At 40.7% G+C, this 20,118-nt stretch overlaps 4 protein-coding genes and 1 non-coding gene across 5 annotated transcripts; 3 read left to right on the top strand and 2 right to left on the bottom strand.

Annotated features, from left to right (window-relative positions):
* Positions 1–924: 924 nt before the first annotated feature.
* On the bottom strand, positions 925–6,096 carry LOC134627170 (zinc finger and SCAN domain-containing protein 22-like). Its single transcript, XM_063473112.1, has 2 exons — positions 5,696–6,096; positions 925–3,918 (listed from the first exon to the last, which is right to left on the bottom strand). The coding sequence occupies exons 1-2, from the start codon at positions 5,874–5,876 to the stop codon at positions 2,999–3,001; spliced, it is 1,101 nt and encodes a 366-aa protein (XP_063329182.1). The 5' UTR covers positions 5,877–6,096; the 3' UTR covers positions 925–2,998.
* Positions 6,097–7,838: 1,742 nt separating this feature from the next.
* On the top strand, positions 7,839–13,295 carry gnl3 (G protein nucleolar 3). The gene is made up of 15 exons (XM_063473111.1): positions 7,839–7,957; positions 8,155–8,213; positions 8,384–8,524; positions 8,700–8,819; positions 8,898–8,978; positions 9,059–9,194; positions 9,303–9,406; positions 10,161–10,311; positions 10,449–10,536; positions 10,719–10,896; positions 11,003–11,145; positions 11,368–11,504; positions 12,311–12,459; positions 12,690–12,756; positions 12,848–13,295. The coding sequence occupies exons 1-15, from the start codon at positions 7,945–7,947 to the stop codon at positions 12,946–12,948; spliced, it is 1,668 nt and encodes a 555-aa protein (XP_063329181.1). The 5' UTR covers positions 7,839–7,944; the 3' UTR covers positions 12,949–13,295.
* LOC134628277 (small nucleolar RNA SNORA47) lies at positions 9,924–10,055 on the top strand. The gene has a single exon (XR_010093972.1). It is a non-coding gene; the product is annotated as a small nucleolar RNA SNORA47 (small nucleolar RNA).
* A 651-nt stretch (positions 13,296–13,946) lies between the features above and the next one.
* glt8d1 (glycosyltransferase 8 domain containing 1) lies at positions 13,947–18,357 on the bottom strand. Its single transcript, XM_063473110.1, has 9 exons — positions 18,010–18,357; positions 17,790–17,888; positions 17,420–17,624; positions 17,207–17,324; positions 17,041–17,125; positions 16,823–16,935; positions 16,560–16,726; positions 16,263–16,375; positions 13,947–15,032 (listed from the first exon to the last, which is right to left on the bottom strand). Exons 1-9 carry the CDS (start codon positions 18,023–18,025, stop codon positions 14,848–14,850), a joined length of 1,101 nt encoding a protein of 366 aa, XP_063329180.1. The 5' UTR covers positions 18,026–18,357; the 3' UTR covers positions 13,947–14,847.
* A 312-nt stretch (positions 18,358–18,669) lies between these two features.
* Positions 18,670–20,063, top strand: spcs1 (signal peptidase complex subunit 1). Its single transcript, XM_063474400.1, has 4 exons — positions 18,670–18,807; positions 19,368–19,427; positions 19,509–19,595; positions 19,778–20,063. Exons 1-4 carry the CDS (start codon positions 18,772–18,774, stop codon positions 19,901–19,903), a joined length of 309 nt encoding a protein of 102 aa, XP_063330470.1. The 5' UTR covers positions 18,670–18,771; the 3' UTR covers positions 19,904–20,063.
* Positions 20,064–20,118: the final 55 nt, after the last annotated feature.

Genomic DNA, 20,118 nt, shown 5'->3' with positions numbered 1-20,118 from the left:
TGTTTTTGGGCAGTGGATTTCTCCAAATTAACCATCTTTGCAGGGACAGAAATTTGTTATTGACATACTGCAAACTAATCTGTGCTGCTAATATACACTGTAAAGCTGACAGCTAACAGTTCTTGATCTTACTCTGACTCAACAACTAGCAAAAGCTTGTCATTCTAAGAAACTTCCCCAGCTTTTCCAAAACTGTATAAAATTTCTAAATTACCTCAATAATTCTTTAGAGGGAAGGGATAACACACACGCACACACACAAACGCACACACACACAGAGACACAGAAAAACACAATCTATCTTTTTACCAGGAGCCTGTTCACTGGATCATGACTACAACAATAAACTCCATTACTCTGATGTAGTTTGTGTTGTGAATGATCTGCAAAGATCTGTTACAAGCCAATAGTTTATGCACTGCTTTTGAGCAGACAGGTGTTATTTAGAAATGGTTTTCAATGTTTACTTCGAAGGCCAAGGAACTTGAATGCTAAAGATGTGACAATGAATTTGAATTAATTTTCTGAAGCAGCTGAAACTCAGTAGGAGTTTAATTACATTCAAGACTTGATTTAGCGGTACTGAGTAGCAAACATTTAATCAGCATTCTTAAATACAGCCATGGCACAAATAACCTTCATTTGTCCAAAGTCTGAGGCGCTTTCATAGTTTAGTAGTTACACATTTGCCTCCCATATGAAGGGGCTGTGCTCAAATCCTGGGTAGTATTATTTAGAGTTTACATTTTATTGTTAACTTCACTGGAACATTGTAATTCGTCAAACACGAAAATTCAAGCTGCCAGAAGTTTTGTCTAAATGTGCAAACTTTAGTGTCTTGTACCTTTGGATGCTTGATGTGACTGGCTCTGAAAATAATCTCTCTTAGAATACTTTGGCAACATATGAGACAACTGCAACAACTACTCAATTGCTAGTTTATTAAAAAATAACATTTAATACATATTGATACAACACTGTACAGTATAATGTGTGCGCAGGGGAGCAAAGATGTCCCAGAGAAGACTGTGAGTTGGGCTGCTGGTAAGTTGAGAAGATGTGCTGGAGTTTAGTTTTGTTTTTTTTTCATGCTGCATTCATCACATGTAGAGGGACAAATGATGCGAGACAAGGCCTCCTTAGCAACTGAGCTCTGACACACTCTGGAAAGACCACTCTTTCGTTATGGTTCATCTTTTTGCACGATACGTGGATACAAGTTTCTTTTTTTGTATTTACTTCAGCTACAAGCAGAGACAAAATTCAATTTATCATAACTGTTTAATGCATCTCAACTGCCCCGAGTTATGAATGCAGCATTAATCCTGAGAGGAGAAACTGATGGATCTGCTGTGAAGGGATCAATCACTGTGAAGAGGAAAGACTTTAATCCATGACAAACCAATCATAAATCTTGAGCGGAGGGAGGCAACTCCAAAAACATTTAAATGATCACTACTGTGAATGAAATCCCTGAAAAACCACACAGTTTCTGCTAATACTGCCTGGCCCTGTCATAGTGTCAATTCCTGCATCATCCAGGACTAATGCAATAGTGCATGTTGTTAAAACAAACAAAAAAAGACATCACAAAATTCCTAAATGTATAATGGGTCAGAAACAGTGGATTTTATACAGAATCTCACAAAATAGTGGTGCACTCTTCTGACAGATGTATCCTCCTTTTAATCAACATCATGAAACAAGACTAACTTTCAGACATGCACACAGTATCCTAATGCACCTTGGACACTTTTCTGTAGAAGTCAAACCTCACTAAAGTCAGACCTCGTAATGTGCCACTTTGTGCACAAGTCTGAAATACATCCAGTCACATTACTGGATAGACAAACACAAGAATCCCAAAGTGCATGCCTCTTGTGCTCTTTGACAGGTGTTCAGCTTTATGATGCCTTTTAGCTGCGTAATACAGAACAGGTAGGGACCTGTCTGAGCCTGTGTGAGAGGGTCAGGGGACGCTTCTTTCAGCAGCACCTTCATTGCAGCACACAGAGAGACTCTTCTCCTGACAACAATGACAGAGAGAAATAACCCTAAAGTGTGCACATTGTTTGCACACACAGGAAAACTGTGTTTGCACGACGGCTCTCTCCATCTCTGCAGTGGAAGCAGTAAGTTATGTGAACACAAAAGTTTGTGTTAAAATGACATGTGCCGTAAGTTTAACAGGCTGATAAGGCAAGCATGTCTGAAAAGGGCTCATGTGAGATAGCAGCATGTAAGTATTTAATGTAACAGCACCTAATTAAAAAAAAAAGAAAGTTAGACAATAAGAAAATTGTTGGAGATAAATGTTAGATCAGACTCTTCCTTTTATATCAGCCACATCTCCAGTTTACAGGGCTTTTTGGCAACACTAATATTTTTCTTTTAAAAAATGCTACATTTAAAAATAAAAGTATTTTTTTAAAACGGCAGTGTTTTAGCCATGTAATACACAGATTTCATTTGCCAAACCATCACTATTAGCTCTGTTTGTTAGCTAATAAAATTAAGATGATTTTATGCATACATTGCTCTTTAGTTTAAGTCATAAAGTGAGAGATTTTAAAACTCATGTGTGACTTGGAAGTGACCGGCTGCTCATAAGCTGTGACTGTGCTGGACATTCTTGCAGATCTTGATGTGTCTCAGCTTCAAGATGTGGGTGGAAGACTTCTTCATGCTATTTATTTGACTAAAGAAAGGCTAGATATTACAGAAAGTCTAGCTAATAACGCAAATGGTGTCAAATATTTAACACTCAGTGACAAGTACAAAAAATGTGTTAAACAACAAACTAAACTGGCTAATATAAATTCTATTGATGGACTGAGGATTATTAGGTTAGAAAAAAAGGTTCTCCAGGATTTGCAGAATTCTTCGATCCTGAAATATTGGAAGAAACAACTCATCGTCCTAATGGCAGCAATTTGAGCTTTTTATAGAAAAGTTTCTTCAAGATTCACACAACAGATTGTATAGCAACACAGTTGCATCATTGCCCTGAGAAATATGTTCCCTCACGGCTATGGGTCTGAAGATGCCTTTTGATTTTGTCAGAGCGGCTGAAACACTTGCCACACACAGGACAACTGTATGGCTTTTCTCCCGTGTGGATCCTCATGTGCACCTTCAAGTGAGCCATCTGTGTGAAGCCCTTTCCACAAATCTGACAGCGGAACGGTTTTTCTCCCGTGTGGCTACGCTGGTGTTCTTGAAGTCTGCCTGAGGAGCTGCAGCATTTTCCGCATACTCCACAGCGGTAAGGTTTTTCCCGAGTGTGCACTTGTACATGCACGTGTAAGTGGCCAACGTGACTAAACGCCTCACCGCAAACTTTGCAACAGAAAGAAGACATGTGGCCTTGTAGGGGGGATTTCTGATGGGGACAGTCTACGGCGCCGGCTCCCTGGTTCCGCATGTGAGAAGCCTGTCCTCTGTTCGCTCCGTTTCCAGCACCCTTAGCACCAACCATCTGTCCGCCATTCTCCACCCCAATAATGTCAATGTTGTTCTCGTTTGAGCAGTTTGGATTGACCGGTGCAAGAGGCTGGGCACCGTTGTTGGAGGAAGTCGAGCCTCTGTGGCCACCTCCGCTCTCTGCCTTTACATGCCTCGGGGGACCTCGAGATCCAGGATCCCTTTCTCTGTTTTCCACACCCTGATTCTGCGGGACGTTGGATGTGTGTGGGCCATCCTGGGGATATTCATTTCCAACACGAGGAGGAGAGAACATATTCTCCGGTGTGCTGCAAGAAGCATGTCCCCGAAGCTGATCATCCGCTTGGTTGGCCCGCATATCTCTTTTGTCCTTGATCTGAATAGGAATGCGTTCTTCGTGCCCCATGCTGGGACTCCACTCGCGTCGCGGATGCTCACCATCCTCCTCGTCCAACAACGCCATGGACGGACGATCTGAAAAGACAATGGAAGGAAGCTGGTCAGACGAAACCACTGACTGCATTGAAGAAAATATGGTAACAGCCTGTTGATGACATTTGAAATCAAATATTAAAATCCCTTGTTCCTCAACACAAGAACTTGAAGAAATGGTAGATGCATCTTCTTTGTTAACCTTTTTCTGTACTTTCTTTTTAACATGAAACAGGCAAAGAGCTGAACGTGTGACACTCTTAAGTAAAACTAATAGAACATGTAAACAGAAATATTTCATTTTAGTTATGCCATGTTAAAAATCTGACGTGGTCACAGCTTATAGTACGAGTGACATGGTGGCATCCTAAACATTTTGTTTTATGATCAATAATGACAAGACTATGGCCTAAAGACATACTCAATAAATACAGTGTATATAAGTAGTCTAGCTACAAGGGTAAAGTTAAAGTGTACCATTTTAAAGATACCATCCAAAGTCTGTTGATGGTGACATGTTGGACATCCTGTTTATATAATTATTACAGATGTTTTAACTGCATATTTTGCGTCAGGGTCACTGAAGTCATTGTCCCAACAACTTATTTCAATGCATTTTCCCCTGAAAACTAAAGCAAATCAGGCCTTTGTGGTGATTGCCCAACCCCACACCTCCTTTCGAAACCTGAATTACAAAAGAGTGTGCCTGTAAATTACTTTGGGTCAACCTCTTTTGTTTTAAATTATTCTATACAGATAAACTTAGGCCACAATTAGCCACTTCAATCTTAACTGTGCGGATCCGGTGAAAGTCCCACTTTCTGTCAGTGCAAAAAAGAAAAAGAAATTCCTTGAGATATCTTGATATAAAAAAGGTGAAATTTCAACATTATGTCTGTTTCTCTTCAACATAAAGTAATGCTGCTGTAGTAAATGAAAGAAGTAGAATTGTAAGAGATGCATATGTAATATTACAGAAAGGTTTCAAGTAGCTCGTTGCCCCAACTATGTTATAAAACAGGAGAGTTTAATTGTTAATTTTTTTTTATCCTTAATTGGTTTGGGAAATGTTATTGTAGCAAAAGCTGTAAAACTTTCAAAAACAGATGGAGTTAATAGTCAGACATTTATGCTGTCATTCACATTTACCAAAGCCATTCATTAGGCCAAACTGGAGCCTTATGTTTAACACCCCTGACTTTAAAGTGATGTATTATAAGAATTTACAGTGGATTTAACAGGAATTTGGTACTTTAGATTAATGTGTCATGCAAACAACAGTATCTACATTTCTAATAATTAAATGGCATCTTTGCCAGCACTTTGGAACCCTAGTGAATTATGGGTGTTTGTGAATGAGGGGTTTAAGACTGGGGTAAACAAACACTGCTGACACATCACTTGTGTGGTGGTTTGTTTGTTTTTCCTTCTCCAGCATGTGTGACTGTCAGATAATGTATGCGTCTGCAAAACAAATTCGTCAGTATACACACAAGGATTCAGATACAGCTCAGTGCTAGCCCGGGTATAGGCACTAGCCTAGTAGACTAGCAGGCTGGCTAACGAACAAAGGTTGCTATCGCATTAGCCCCTCCACAACAACAGCACCAGCAGCTAACATCAACTAGCTTGTCAGCGACCAAACTGGACTTGCTTGGAAGCGGGTCGAAATTATTCGGCTGCTGCTGCAGCTTTTCATCATTGACGTATCCGCCCTGAGCGCCGCTGTTTCAGTTCATCTGCCTACCAATCCCCGCTTCCCCGCATACACTCGGCTGAAGAAGAAGCCACTGCACCGTTAGCTTAGAGTGGAGCTAACCTGGCCATATTTCAATCCCAGCGTCTCGCAGCCTGCGTCTCAGATGGTCGTTCTCCCGCTCCCTGATCGCTATCTCCTCCTGGTACTCCAAAATCGTGTCCTCGACAGATTTGTAAATCTCCTGCGCAGCAAGCATGAGACGCTCAGTCAAAAAGACGTTTAAAAATTGCAGTTTGGTCATTTTTGTTTTGGGCTGCACGGAGCTCCTGCCACCATCTAAAACGGACCAAAAAAAAAAAAAGATGCTCGACCCCGTCACGTGACCCCCAACTACTTTCTTCTGTCTTCTTACCCTCAGGGATTTTCTTCTAATGATTTTTGTTTTTCGTTATTTTTCCTGTGCTTTGACCAGCAGTTTTGGGGTTGTTTCTCTCATTGTTGTTTCAGTCTTATTGTGCAGAATGTTTTCAATTTCTTTTATTCGTTTCAAATTCATTTTTTTTAATGTAATTCCACCACGTATCCGTTTCTGGTGATTTAAAATTTGCACTCAGTAGCCAGCAAGAATGAGAACACACAAAAATAAGGAATAAAAATAATATTTGCTGTGTTATTTATTTATTTATTTATACAAAATATCACGTGTTCATAAGATTTGTTGCAAGAGTTGTTGAAGCTAGGGTGAGAAGAGAGGTGATAATCAGTGAGCATCGGCAAGCCTTCACAGAGCACTACAGATGTGACGTTTGTTTTGAGATTGTTGATGGAGAAGCACAGAGTAAGTCATAAGGAGCTGCACTGTGCCTTTGTGGATGTAAAGAGAGGGTGCCAAGAGAGGAACTGTGATACTGCAGGAGAAAGTTAGGAGTGGCAGAGAAGTATGTGAGGGTGGTGCAGGACATGTATGAGGACACAGCGGTGAGATGTGGGGTAGGAGTGAAAGATGGGTTCAAGGTGGAGGTGGGATTACATCTGGGATTGGGTCTGAGCACCTTTTTGTTTGCAGTGGTGATGGACAGGTTGACAGATGAGGTCAGACAGGAGTGTCCGTTGACTGTGATGTTTGCAGATAACACTGTGATCTATAGTGAGAATAGGGAGCAGTTGGAAGAGAGCCCGGGGAGGTGGAGGTATGCTCTGGAGAGAAAAGGAATGAGCAAGACAGGGTAGAAATGTGTGAAAGAGAAGGATGATGGGTATAGGGAAGCTGATAAGAGCGAAGGTAGTGAAAGTGGGTGAGTTTGGATACCTGGAGTCAACCATCCAAAACAATGGACAGTGCACAAGAGAGGTGAAGAAGAAAATTCAAGCAGGGGGGAGTAACTGGAGACAAGTGTCAGGAGAGATTTGTGACAGAAGCATAACAGCAAGAGTGAAAAGGAAGGTTTATAAGATGCTAGTTAGACCTGGTATGATATACGGCTGGAAGACAGTGCCACTGATCTGTAGTTGGCAGAACTGAAGATGTTAGAATTTTCTTTGGGATGGACCAGGATGAATGAGATTAGAAATAAGTACATCAGAGGGAAATCTCAGGTTGAACGCCTAGGAGACAAAGTTAGAGAACAGGACTCCTGAACACTCAGGATTAAAGATTAAACACACACACACACACACACACACACACACACACACCTTCATACATAAAGCTACTTTTTACACAATGCTCAGTCTTTTGAACAACCCACTGTCATTGTTGCACTTTTCTATTGCACTGTTGTGTCTGCACTGTCTTGTGTCTGTATTGTTCTGTTCTGTCTGGTGTTTCACTGTGTTTAGTTTTGGGGGGTTTTGTTATTTTTGCACAATCGCGCTTTATGTAGTCCTGTGTTGATTGTCTGTTATATGTTATATGTAGCACCATGGTCTTGGAGGAACATTGTCTCGCTACGCTGTGTACTGTACCGCTGCACGTGTTTGAAATGACAGTAAGCCACTTGACTTGACTTGACTTGAAGACTGAGATTTGAGTACGTGTAGAGGGGGGAAGGTGGATACACTGGACACAAGATGTTGAATATGCAGCTGCCACGGAGGAGGAAAAAAGGAAGCCCACAGAGGAGATTCATGGACGTAGTGAAGAAGGACACGGTTGGAGCTACAGAGGATGAGGCTGAGGCAGATGATCCGCTGTGGCGACCCCTAAAGGAAGCAGCCGAAAGAAGAACAAGATTGTAACTAAACCCTCCAGACCAGCAGGTGGCGAAATCCCAACCACACGCTGAAAGAGCCGGAAGTGACATGACAAACTTCTCCGTCTCCCACGTGTGAGAGCATTTCAGTCACATTGGTAGGTCTGCGGCACCATCATGAAACGACCAAGTAAGTAAATAACGCTGTTACAGTAATACTTCATTATAAATAAAGTAGAATAATTATACAGAGCTTTACTGGTCTGTTAATCACGCGGTTAACGAGCTAGCGGCTGTCATTGGTGGCCGGTAAACCTGTTCAGTCTGCTTTAGCTCGGCTTCCAGCTAACAACCACTAACTGTTTTATTCTTTTCTGTCGTCTTCAGAGTTAAAGAAGGCAAGCAAGCGGCTCTCATGTGCCAAACGTTATAAAATACAGAAGAAGGTAAGCGCCTTAACTTTGACACTAACTTCTAGCAGGACGTTTGAGTAAATCTTTCCCACAGGAGGCCCATGTGGACCAGACTCTACCTTTTTCTTTTTTCTTTTTTTTTTTAAAAAACTGATTTTTGTGTCCCCATGAAACTGAGTTACCCAGTCTTGTCCTGTATTTAGGTCCGGGAGCACAACAGAAAGCTAAGGAAAGAGGCAAAGAAGAAAGGAGTGAGCAAACGAGTGAAGAAGGATATCGGAGTGCCCAACAGTGCTCCTTTCAAAGAGGAGATCCTCAGAGAGGCGGAACAGAGGAGGTTACAGGTTAGCAGTCAAATGGCTTTTCTTGCGCACATCATCACGGGAGCATGTTGAAGGTTAATGCACAGTCCTGATCTAACTATGAAAAAGTCTGTGGTTTGATCATCATGACATTCATGTGCAGTATGTCTCTTGTGTTGGTAAAGTGTAAGAGTCTTTCAATGAATCTGTCTCATAGATCGAGGAAGAAAAAGAAAAGAGGAGGCAAGCTAAAAAGGAGCAGCGAGCTGAGAAGAGGAAAAAGGAGAAGGAGGCTGCGAGTAAAGAAGCAGAACCCACGGCGAAGAAGGCTCGCAAGGTAAAAAGGCCATCGCTAAGATCTTATGTGTATTCAACTTTTAAGCTCTTCTCTGCTGACCTTGTCTTGTTTAAATAGGACGACAGTGGAACTCAGTCAGAGAAAAAGCCTGCCCCAGACAGGAGCTCAAAACACTTCCTTTGTGCTGAATTAAACAAGGTAAAGCTACCTGCTCCCAGGTGTGGTCTTACCATGGAGAATAATAGCTCTTAACACTCAAGGGATCTCCTCTGTTTCAGGTAATCGATGCATCTGATGTAGTAATAGAAGTCCTCGACGCTCGTGATCCATTGGGGTGCAGGTGTCCACAGCTCGAGGAGGCTGTGCTGCAGAGAGGAGGCACCAAGAAATTACTTTTGGTTTTAAACAAAATAGGTAAATTGACTTGGGATCCTGCCTCATGGCTCACGTACAGTTTAAACCCTGATGTGTTTGTGTGAATTTCATTGGATTAAACTGTTTTTTTGGCTTTGTCTGTTGCAGACCTGGTGCCAAAAGAGAACGTGGAAAGGTGGATCCAGTGTTTGCAGCAGGAGTTTCCTGTTGTGGCATTTAAAGCATCGACACAGCTGCGGGATGGAGTTGTGGTAGGTGGTGCATTTTACTCTCCACACTTTAAAAACATAATCTGAAGACTTTGCCGTTCAGATTTCGCCACAGCAGCCGGTAGTTCCGTAAGTTTGATTTATTTAGTTAGTTATTTTTATGCTGGATGCGTGGCACAACCCAGAGTAGATTTGTGTCTCCGCCTGGGATTGAAAGAGTCAATTCAACTGTGAGATTTTGCAAAAATAACTTTCTTGCCATCACCCAACATCATAACTAAAAAGCGAAAGGGAGACTGATCATATCTCATGTTTGGTCAAATACTGAACTGGTGACAGCTCCAACTTTCTGCTTTGAGGCAGGCAGAAGAGGTGACGTTTTCCCCATCCACCGTCTGTTTAGATCACAGATGCAGTTTATTAATTTTCACGAGTTGTCTGTCATAGCAGGCTGAAATAACAAGCGTGTTTATAAAACTGTTATTCAACAGCAGCTAGTGTGAGTTCTGTGGTTACTAAGAAATGTTAGAAATTAGGGGTTTGTTTCTTTTTAATGATGTGGAGGACTGAGAAGGTTGGACAGCTTCTTCTGTGCTGTTATAACTGGTTATAGCCTCCAAGAGTAGTAAACAAACCACATGATTAATTCAGCCTGTTCTACGCAGAGCTGAGATGTGTGTTTGTGGATCATTTTTAAAAATCTCTATGCATGCAGGCACAAGGTATTCATTTTTACAAAAGAGCAATCTTGAGCCGCTTTAACTGTCCATGATATCTCTGTTTCGCTCTTCATCAGAAAGCCAAAAAGCGCAGGATAGTGGCCTCTAATGAAGTGCTGGACAGATCCAGAGGAGCAGCCTGCTTTGGAAACTGTTGTCTTGCAGAGCTGCTCATAAGCTACGCTGACAAAACGCAGAGTGAAGGTTCACTGAGAGTCAGCGTAGTCGGTAAGCACAGCGTTAGCTGCCCCTTTTTTCTTTTTTTCTTTTCTTTTTTTGCTGCCATCAATGTCCTCGATCGATGTTACATTCACTGTCCATTGTTCAGGGTACTGAATCTTTTGCACACTTCCTTTTACCTTCAGGTTTTCCTAATGTTGGGAAGAGCAGCATCATCAACAGTATAAAGGGTTCCCTAGCATGCAATGTTGGCATCAAGAGAGGCACCACCAAGTAAGTGGCAATCTTTAAAAATCCAGTCTCTAAGTAGAACTCTTCTATATCAGTGCTTACAATTGTTCTGTTTAGTTTGCTTTAAAAGTTGTAATTTAAGTGAATATTGGTGGTGAATACATTTCTCTGACCCTCTTGCTTGTTTAGCATCATCATTTTTTTTCCTCTCTACAATTCACCAGAATGATGCAAGAGGTGCACATCGCAAAGAATGTGAAGCTAATAGACAGCCCAGGAGTCGTGGCATCGCCATCCAACCCTCCGGCCTCGATGGCTCTGAGGAGCCTGCAGGTGGAGGAAGGCGGTGAGAGTGTGCTGGAGGCTGTCAGGAATCTGCTTAAGCAGTGTGATAAGACCCAGGTACAAAGAGTTTCTCTCACAGGAGGTGTTAACCATTACAAATTCGGTCGCTGCTGTAAATTACACAGTTTTAATAAATTAAGGTTATTTGTTCTGATTGTTCCAGATCATGCTTCAGTATACCGTCCCAGACTTCAGAAATTCTCTGGAGTTTCTGACCCTTTTCGCCAAAAAGCGTGGTTATTTGCAGAAGGGCGGCATTCCCAACACAGAGCAGGCGGCCACCATGTTCCTTGCAGATTGGACAGGGTAAGTGTGCGCACTTTTATGCTGTCTTGGGAAGGTGGGCAGCTGCAGTGCATGACTGGAAATGAGGACAAAATGCAGTTCTGGATTTCATCATGAAGACTTCTAATCCAACTCTGATCCAGATACTGTGCTGTACTGAGCAGTAAATATGCTGCTTGGCAAACTGCTTAGTGCTTTTGAATAAAAAAAAAATCGTGCTTCTCTGGCTTGATGTCTCCTTAGAGCCAAACTGAGCTACCACTGTAAGGCACCAGAAAACCACAGCCTTCCAGCCTACCTGTCTGATGCCGTGGTCACTGAGATGCAGAATGGCTGGAATCTAAACAAAATAAAAACGGGAAACAAGGAAACTCTGAAAGGTATTAATGTGAAATTTTGTGAAGTTTTTGTAGTAGAAGAGATTTTTTGTTGTTGTTGTTTTTAGGGGGCGTTTTTTTTGGGGGAGGGGGGGGGGGGTGTTTGTCATTGTGTAACGTAAGGCAAACACTAGATACTTCTGTATGTTTTCCATTTTTGCCATATTTTGGACTTCACCAAGAAATTAGACGGTACACTATTACAGAGATAAACGGTTCCCGGCCACTTTATTAGTTACACCTGGTTAGTTACTGGGTTAGATCCCCTGTTGCCTTCAGAAGTGCCTTAATTACTTGTGGCATAGATTCAGTGAAGTGCTGGAAATATTCCTCTGGTTTTGGTCGATACTGAAATCCCAAAGGATTTCAGAAGAAGCAGGTTTCAGATGATTTTTGAGCTTTGTGACATGGTCCGTTATACTGCTGGAAAAGGATGGACATTGTCAGCAACATTAAACATAATAAATAATAAGCAAATGATGCTCAAATGGTATTAAGAGGCCCAAAATGTGAAATACTCAGACCAATCCATCTGACACAACTATCATGCACATTTAGAGTCATAAAATCATCTTCCTTTCCCATCTGATGCTTGTTTTGAAATTCAGGGATTGGTTGATGGAAGTCTAGAAATGAAAGTTGAGAGTGCAGAAAGTAGTTAAGGTTAATATTAATGTTCTATTCGTGTGAGGTGTAAAGAATTGCAGTTTGGCCTTTTGAGGCCTCAAGTGGGCTTTTCAGCTCAGCACTTGTGAATGTATTACAGTGTATTCATTTTTTAATCTTGTTGAAAACATTTCCTTTTGCAGCTGTTAGATTTCCAAACCAGGCCAGCAGTATAGGCTTCACCTCTAAAGGACCGACTTCAGGTTTGCTGAGTGTCGCTGACATCCCTGAAGGAAAGCCTGGAGCTGCATCCACAGAAGAAGAAGCAGAGCAGAACAAAGAAAGCAGTGAGGTAAATACAGATGGGAAACCTGTCAGACAATAGAGCTGCTTAAAATGTTAATGATGGTCCACTCTTCTGGAAATGAGGACAAAAATGCAAGTCTTGAATTGTTCATGAAGACTTCTAATCCAACTCTGATCCTGATGACTGGAACCCTTTTTTTTTCTCTTAATAAAATAGCTCTGTATATTTTTGAGCTTGTTGAGTTTAAATAACTGAAACATCCGCTCTTCTTACAGACTGAAACCATGGAGGACTCGAATACAACGGAGAAAGCTGAGAAACTACAGAAAAAGACAATCAAAAGTAAATGTTTTGAAAAAGATTGCTTTCATTTCTCACTAGAATATGGTCCCATCAAGGCAACTACTTAACATCTCCTGCTTTCTCGTTGCAGAAAAAAAAGGAAACGTGCGTTTTCAGTCTGTCCCCATTGACATCAGCCTCTCAACAGCTATCACAGACGACGCCTATGACTTCAACACTGATTTTAAATGATTTAACCTTCACGGTGAGCGGGTGCCTGCAGCCTGGTGGACATTCAGACTTTGGATTCATCAGAATGCATGAAAATGATGATATACAGTCACTTGGGTACCTTCACTTGTCCTGCTAATGGACTGATTTCAGAGTACAGCTGGGTTAAACCCAGCGTACTGTGGGATTAATCCGAAGTTTTCAACTGATAAATCAGTCGGTTTGTTTTTCTTGGAATAACCACTGACCAAGAGATGGACTTTATTGCATAGCATGCATCTGTATATATCTGATTCTTTACAAGATCTTTGTAATATCTTGTATTGCAGTGTAAATAGACATTGTACTACCAAGGTAATAAACCTGAAAAGAAGCAATCTGTTGCTTCCTGCTGTTTGTTTTTGTTTTTAGATCAATACATTTCAATATGAAAAACCTCTTTAATTCAGTTTTATTTATGTATCTCTACAGAGCCTACAGTAATACCAGAGAAAACCTGAACAATCAGACAGCCCCCTATGAGCAAACATTTGGTGACAAACTTTTTTTAAACTCCCTTTTAACAGGATGAACCCTCCACCAGAACCAGGTTCAGGGAGGGACATCCATCTGCCACAACCCACTGGGAAACATTTTAGCCTAATTTTAAAGGTATTAACTACAGTGTCTTTGTTTTGTTATTGTCCAGACCTATTAGGAAAATGAGAGCCAGCACATGTAGAGGTGACCAAAGATACCAGTATCTTCACTGTACACAACAAAAGCAATGGTATGATCACAAAAAGACTGGACTTTCCAAATATTTATCAACTTTGTGCAAATCCCTCAGACATATGTTTGAAAAGTGTAAAAGTGCAGCAATTTGATTCATAAATGGCGACTGCTATTTTTGGGAAATCAAATCAAATTCTGGATTTAAGCCTGATATTTGGCACACTGTCACAAAAGGTACCGAATTCTGAAGAAGTAATTGTAAAAACATTTAGCAGATATTGGACAAATAAAAAGAATCACAAGAGTTTAATAAACATGTAACCTTTATTTGATATACAAAAAAAGACATTTACACCAGTAAGGGGACTTCAAACACGTAGTAAAGGAAAATGCTGATAATGAAGCACTAAAGTAGATGTTTGTGCAAAGCTGTTCTGTTCCTGCAGAGGTGCAGTGTGCTTAGTGGTTTGTATAAAAAAACAAAACAACACCAATGTTTTTTTTTGTTAAATATGAAAGCGGGACAGGTAGTGTTTATTATGGTAAAGTAACATGTACCATTAGTTTGACTGCAGTTAACCTGTAGAGGATTTATACAAGACTTAAAAAGACCACTCTCATCCCAAAACAATCTAATCTATGTGCAATTAAATATAATCAAATTAGTTTTCCACAGGAAGTACTGCACTGAGGTACTGACATGAGGGATTTGCATGGCTAATGATTATAATTCAGACTAAGCTGATCAGAGAGAAGCAGGAATGAGCTGTGGCTATGACTCACTCTAACGACAGCTCAGATAATTGAGTCATTTAATACACACATTAAGTAAATAAATCCTTATTTAGCTGCTAAACACACCTACTTAAAAGCCATTTACTTTGACAAGGATGGTTTATGTTCTACCAGAAGGTCTTGGCACACTAGCTCTGTGGCTTACAGCTGAGTGGGAGTAAAACAGTATTTGAAACGGTCTACTTTTAGTTTAACAAAATATTTCTAAAAAAATGCAATTCGAAGCTATCAACAATATACTCTGGATATAGAAAAAAAAAATCTCTGTTCATTGGAAGATGAGATAGGCAGGTCCACATTCGGAGGACGATGGAACTCAAACACATGACATTTGCATAGTTCCTGAGATATGAAGGAGTTTTCCTGCTGCTACGAACCCGATCTGAAGGTTCAAGGAGCCCATTTTTCAGTCTAGCTGTCCCCCGTGTGTCTTCGCACAGGGTGAAATTTTCCTGTGGGGTCGGGAATGAACCACTTGTCCCACACATCAGTAAAGGAGGATCCTCGCCCCCAGGGCTTATAGTGTCCGTTCCAATGCAGGAGTTTGGCAGCTTTCACAAACTGGGAAGAATAGCGGCTTCCAGCACCTGTTACACCTGAAAAATGAACAGAATTGTTTCTTTTATTTAGCATATTTAACACTGAAAGCACAAAATATAACCCATTATTGTATGAAGAGAAACATATTTTTATCACCAAAACAGGACCATCCTGTATGATCATCAAACATGTGATCTGAATACTTTTATCCTTCACAGAGTTTTTGCACAATTAAAAGTCACTTAATGACATCAAAAGGTTGCTGTAGGACTAGTCTAACACTGACAATTTGCCTCTTTGCAGAGACATTTGACCACACTGGCATGTATTAGTTAAAAGTGAAGACAAGGCTAGGAGGTGGCTGTTTTAAGTCAGTTACAGCAAAATACTCAAACTAATGAACAGCCCGCCATATATCTATCTTGATTGTTTTGGTGTGATTTCCACCATTTTAAATATATCAGATGTAGAAATCTCTGCTTTTTCTTGAACATAATGGAAGTGTCTTATTATGTGGTGGTCAATATGGAGAAACAAAACAAAATTCATGATTTCTTCTGAAAAGCGAAACAGTTGATGGGTGAAGTCAGATAAAAGAGTAAAAGAATAGTTCTTACATTTAGGTGATCATAATATTTTTTGTTCTTGAAAGAAAGTATGTCGTAATTTGTGAAGAGACGCGTCGCTACTGACTTTCATTACGGCACTGTAAGCTCCACAAGGTGCCATTTAGATCCATTATATTCTAAAGAAGGCAGAGAAATCTACAACTTGGCACCATGAAAAAAAAATTACCTATTTAAATGATTTACCCCCAAGTAATTTACATAGTATTCATCTGGCCTTGCAGACCACATAAATAATTAGATTCTGAGGCTAAATGTGTCTTTAAAAGCTTGTCAAGCAGCCTGTGTCTTGTGGATGTATCTGATATCTCCACGTTGGACTTGCTCTTGAATCAGCAGCATTAACGTTGGTCAAAGTTCAACGCTGCAAGTGAACAAGAACACTGTTGTGATGTCATAGTTTTATGACATGGAAAAAATAAACCTGCTGATGTCCACTCAGGAAAAAAGGTTTTTTTAAAAAAGGCTTGGAGTTAGATTTGAGGGTTAGAATGTGAACGTGGTTAAGGTTAGGGTAACGAGCTATAGTTATGGTTATGGGGTTAAGGTTTTGTTTGTGGTGTTTCCACTTCACAAACTATGATATCGCAACAATGTGATTGTTGGAAAATCCATTTTTGGTTTGTTTGTTTTTAAAATTTGAAATCAACCAGAACTTACCGAGGTGTCTCACGTGCCACATGGGGTCAATGCTAGAGTGGCGTTTGTAAAAAACAATGAGGAGTGGAGGGGTGGTAATGCTTTCTGCGAGGGTTTTACCGTATAGATCCTCCCTGAGAAAAGGAAAACATCACGGCTTTAAAACAAACAAAGAGAGTCACTGGATTAAATTTCGAGGTACATGTACAATGACAATAAAGGCCTATTCTATTCTAAATTCATGTTTTGTAACTAACAGTAGGATTTTTTTCATTTGTTTAAAGTCCATTCATTATTGCGCCAGTCTGAGTCACTTACTGTGTGTTGAGCTCCATCCAGTGCTCCAGCTGCTGGGTGATGTTTTGGTTCTTCCATTCAGTCAGGTTGGCAATGAAGACCCCGGGATTGAAAGAGCAAGTGGTGGCTCTCATCCCCAGCTTCTTAATAGCTTCCTTCTTGAAATCCAAGAAGCCAATGTAATTATTCTGTTAACAAAGATTTGTCATCTAATTAAGCATCACAGTGTATGATATTCTTAACTTTTTGTTTTACTCTGAAAAGCTCTTGTGGGTCATGCCCACCTGATTTCCCGCCCCACGAACAATGCCTTTGGCAGATGCCGAGTCACAGTCATCAGAGAAGGCTGCGGCATGTCCCGGTTTGAGGTTGGTTTCATAAAGCTCCTGAATGTCACCTGAGAGCCAACAGAAAAGAATTTACTGATCTAAAATTTAAAGAAAAAAGAAAAAAAAAGGCCTCATTTCATAACCAAATCTCTTCATTTCTGGAGACTTCTCACCTTGTACAATGACATCATCATCCAAATAGATAGCTTTCTCTGCTTCGGGAATGTAAGCAGGAAGATAAAACCTGGCAAAAGTCAGCTGAAAAAAAGACAGTTAAAACAAGTTTTAGCTAGTGGGGAAGGCAGGTAAACAACATGTGTATGCCTGCAGTTGTCTTACTGGTTTTGCAGCCTCCGGGGTCTGAGGATCCTTAGATATCTTCCCATTAAGTAACTCAGGCTTAAAAATTACTATCTTATATTTGACACTGTTTAGTCTAGTGTTACTCAGCCATGCTCTGTAAAATAAAGAAAAGGACAGGTCAAATATGACCAAGTTCACAAACTCCCGCCTTTTGGCACCTAACGAGAGAGACGTGCTGAAATATCTTACTTTAAGTGAGCGACGGTTTCATTCAAGGTCACGATGGTGAAGACAACATTGGCTTTGCTGTTCATGTACACACTGTTCATCGCAGCAACAACAGCACCAAGTCTGTCCTCAGCAGCGGTGATGAGAATAGGAATCTCCTCACCCGTCCTTGCCAAATTCAAGTCTGGAGACAGTTCAGACTCAAAGGGAAGAATCACCCCTTCATCTGCACATAAAGGCACATTTACAAATGCATTACACCAACTTTTTGTATGGCTTTACTTAAATTCACCTAACTGCTCCACGCAAGAGAGATATTCTGAAGGCAGAAAAAAAACCCAGTGTGCCCCACACTACAGTGAAGACTCGAACACACTGATAATGACCATACCTGGCTTTTCTGTGTGTAAAAAGTCACTGAGATTGAGGAGATTTCGCTGGACTATGATGAGGAAGGCAACAGCCAGCAGCACAAGAATGATCACGTTAACTGAAAGACACAGTAAGTATATAGTCCTCTCATTATTACTCTGCAAGTTTTCTATTTCTGCTTTTCACACACTCTGCAGAACTAGTTACAGCCAAGGTGCAAATGATTCAAACTGACCTACCTCTCCTCAGCCCCATAGTAATGATCTCATCCGTCCCTCCAGCACGTGAAAGGAAAAGAAAACAAACCAAATAATAAAAAGGTTAAAACATAAACATCAGAGGTGGCTTGAGCGCAGAAGGCGCAGGATCATCTGGCAGTTAATGAGGACTGCTGCTGTACCGCTGCGTGGCAGAAACCTCATAAACACGAGAAACCGCCCGCAAACTAGCGGACATTAGCGTCGGCTTTTAGTACGTTAAAACAAACAAACAAACAAAAGTCGTGCAATTTTTGCAGAGTTTTAAGAGGAATTCACTTTGAAGCCAAACTGCCAACTCAACATCAACAAATTCACCCCATCCACACACCTTCGCGTAGTAAGAGGTGTCTCTGATGTGCCTGACTGAAAAACTATATCTTGTCGTTTTACTAACACAAACGTGTCATAAGCTACACCGTTATTTATACGGTTTAAAACTTAAACATCTAAGCTAAAACGTATGTAATATATAACGAGTAAAATAATGGAGCCACATATTTTGACTGGCACTTGTGTGGCCAATCATATATTCCTACAAACACTAAACCCAAATTTGACTGTACCACGTACGGCTTCGTCCAATCCGTATGCGTTGTAGATCTTTGCGCTTGCGCGGTTTCCTCCGCTGTAATTGGGTCCTTTTCGTTTACAGACGTATCTTTTTGAAACCGGAAATTCAGTTCCTTCGATTTGTACTCGCTAATTCTTTCAAGCTTATGGTAGTTTATTTCATTTGGAAACATGCTGCCTATATTCAAGTCTATCCCCACGCATATGGTAAGCGGTAATTGGGTTATTTGATCAGAAACTGCACGGTCAGGCTCGCACTGACTTTCGTGCATGCTGTGCTATTGAGCTAAAGTTAACCTGTCTAACGGTAGCTGGCCGATGTGTCTGTGGCTACGCAGGTAACAGCTGTTATATGATTTATCCCCTAAACCTAAAATCGTGAAGAAGATCATTCTTCCTAATTAAGAAGATTTAAAAGATAGATTTACCATAGGACTCAGCAGCTATTAGTTGGTTATTTATATTGCAAATGCATTGTCTTACCTAAAGAAGCTTGATGTGTGTGCTCGGACCCATAAGGCAAATTCATTACTACACTGCAACTTTCAGTCAGTAATTGAAGGGTCTTGGTGTTATATTCATCTGCACACTTTACACTGAAAAAAGCTGTTTTAATGACGACATTGGTTGTGTTTTGTGTGTGTGTGTGTGGGGGGGGGTAAGTAGCATAGGAGGGCTTAAGCAATCATGGTGTACATCCTTTTCACGTATAATAATAAGACATTCATTGACACACACCCCTCCCTCCCCAAACAACTGTTTTCCAGGATTATAAAGGTCAGAAGCTGGCAGAACAGATTTTCCAGGGAATAATACTCATCTCAGCGGTAACTAACCAAAATTTCACACAATCTTTTTTTAAATTTTACTTGAAGTTAGATTTTAAGATATTTGTGTAATTGTTGCAGGGGATTGGATTTGTGTACGGTCTGATCATTGAACAGTTCGGGTGGACAGTGTACATTGTCTTGGCTGGTTTTGCTATCTCCTGTGTGGTAAGTTTGCAGGGATAGATACCTTGTGCACCTATGATGTTTCTGTCCTTGCTCTCCTTTCAGCCTGAGAGGAAAACATGGCAGAATTAGACACATTGTTGTTTTCGCTTGTTTTTTCACACCTGTCCAGCCCTTTAACAACATCCATCGTAACTTAATTTTGGGTCTGTTCTTTGCTTTAGTTGACCTTGCCTCCATGGCCTATGTACAGAAGGAATCCTCTGTCCTGGCAGCCAGCTTTACCAGAGAGCACTGCAGAGCCCAGCCAAAAACCTCAGGAAAGCACCAAAAAGAAGAAGCACAAATAACTCGCAAGCGCCCCATATCTGCCTGTTAATACATCTTTTTATATTGGATGTTGTACTGAAGTCTTGCAATTCACATTTGAAGCATTTAGTAAGAAACTTTTGTTACAGTGTTACCCAGCAATGAAACTTGTGTTTCACATAATAAACACCTGATACAGTCCATGTTTTTTTAAAATTATGTTTATGTTTGGGAATGCTGAGAATGCACATGCAGT

Source organism: Pelmatolapia mariae, linkage group LG5, assembly GCF_036321145.2.
Source record: "Pelmatolapia mariae isolate MD_Pm_ZW linkage group LG5, Pm_UMD_F_2, whole genome shotgun sequence".
Classification (NCBI taxonomy): domain Eukaryota; kingdom Metazoa; phylum Chordata; class Actinopteri; order Cichliformes; family Cichlidae; genus Pelmatolapia; species Pelmatolapia mariae.
This window is presented reverse-complemented; position numbering and strand designations above follow the sequence as displayed.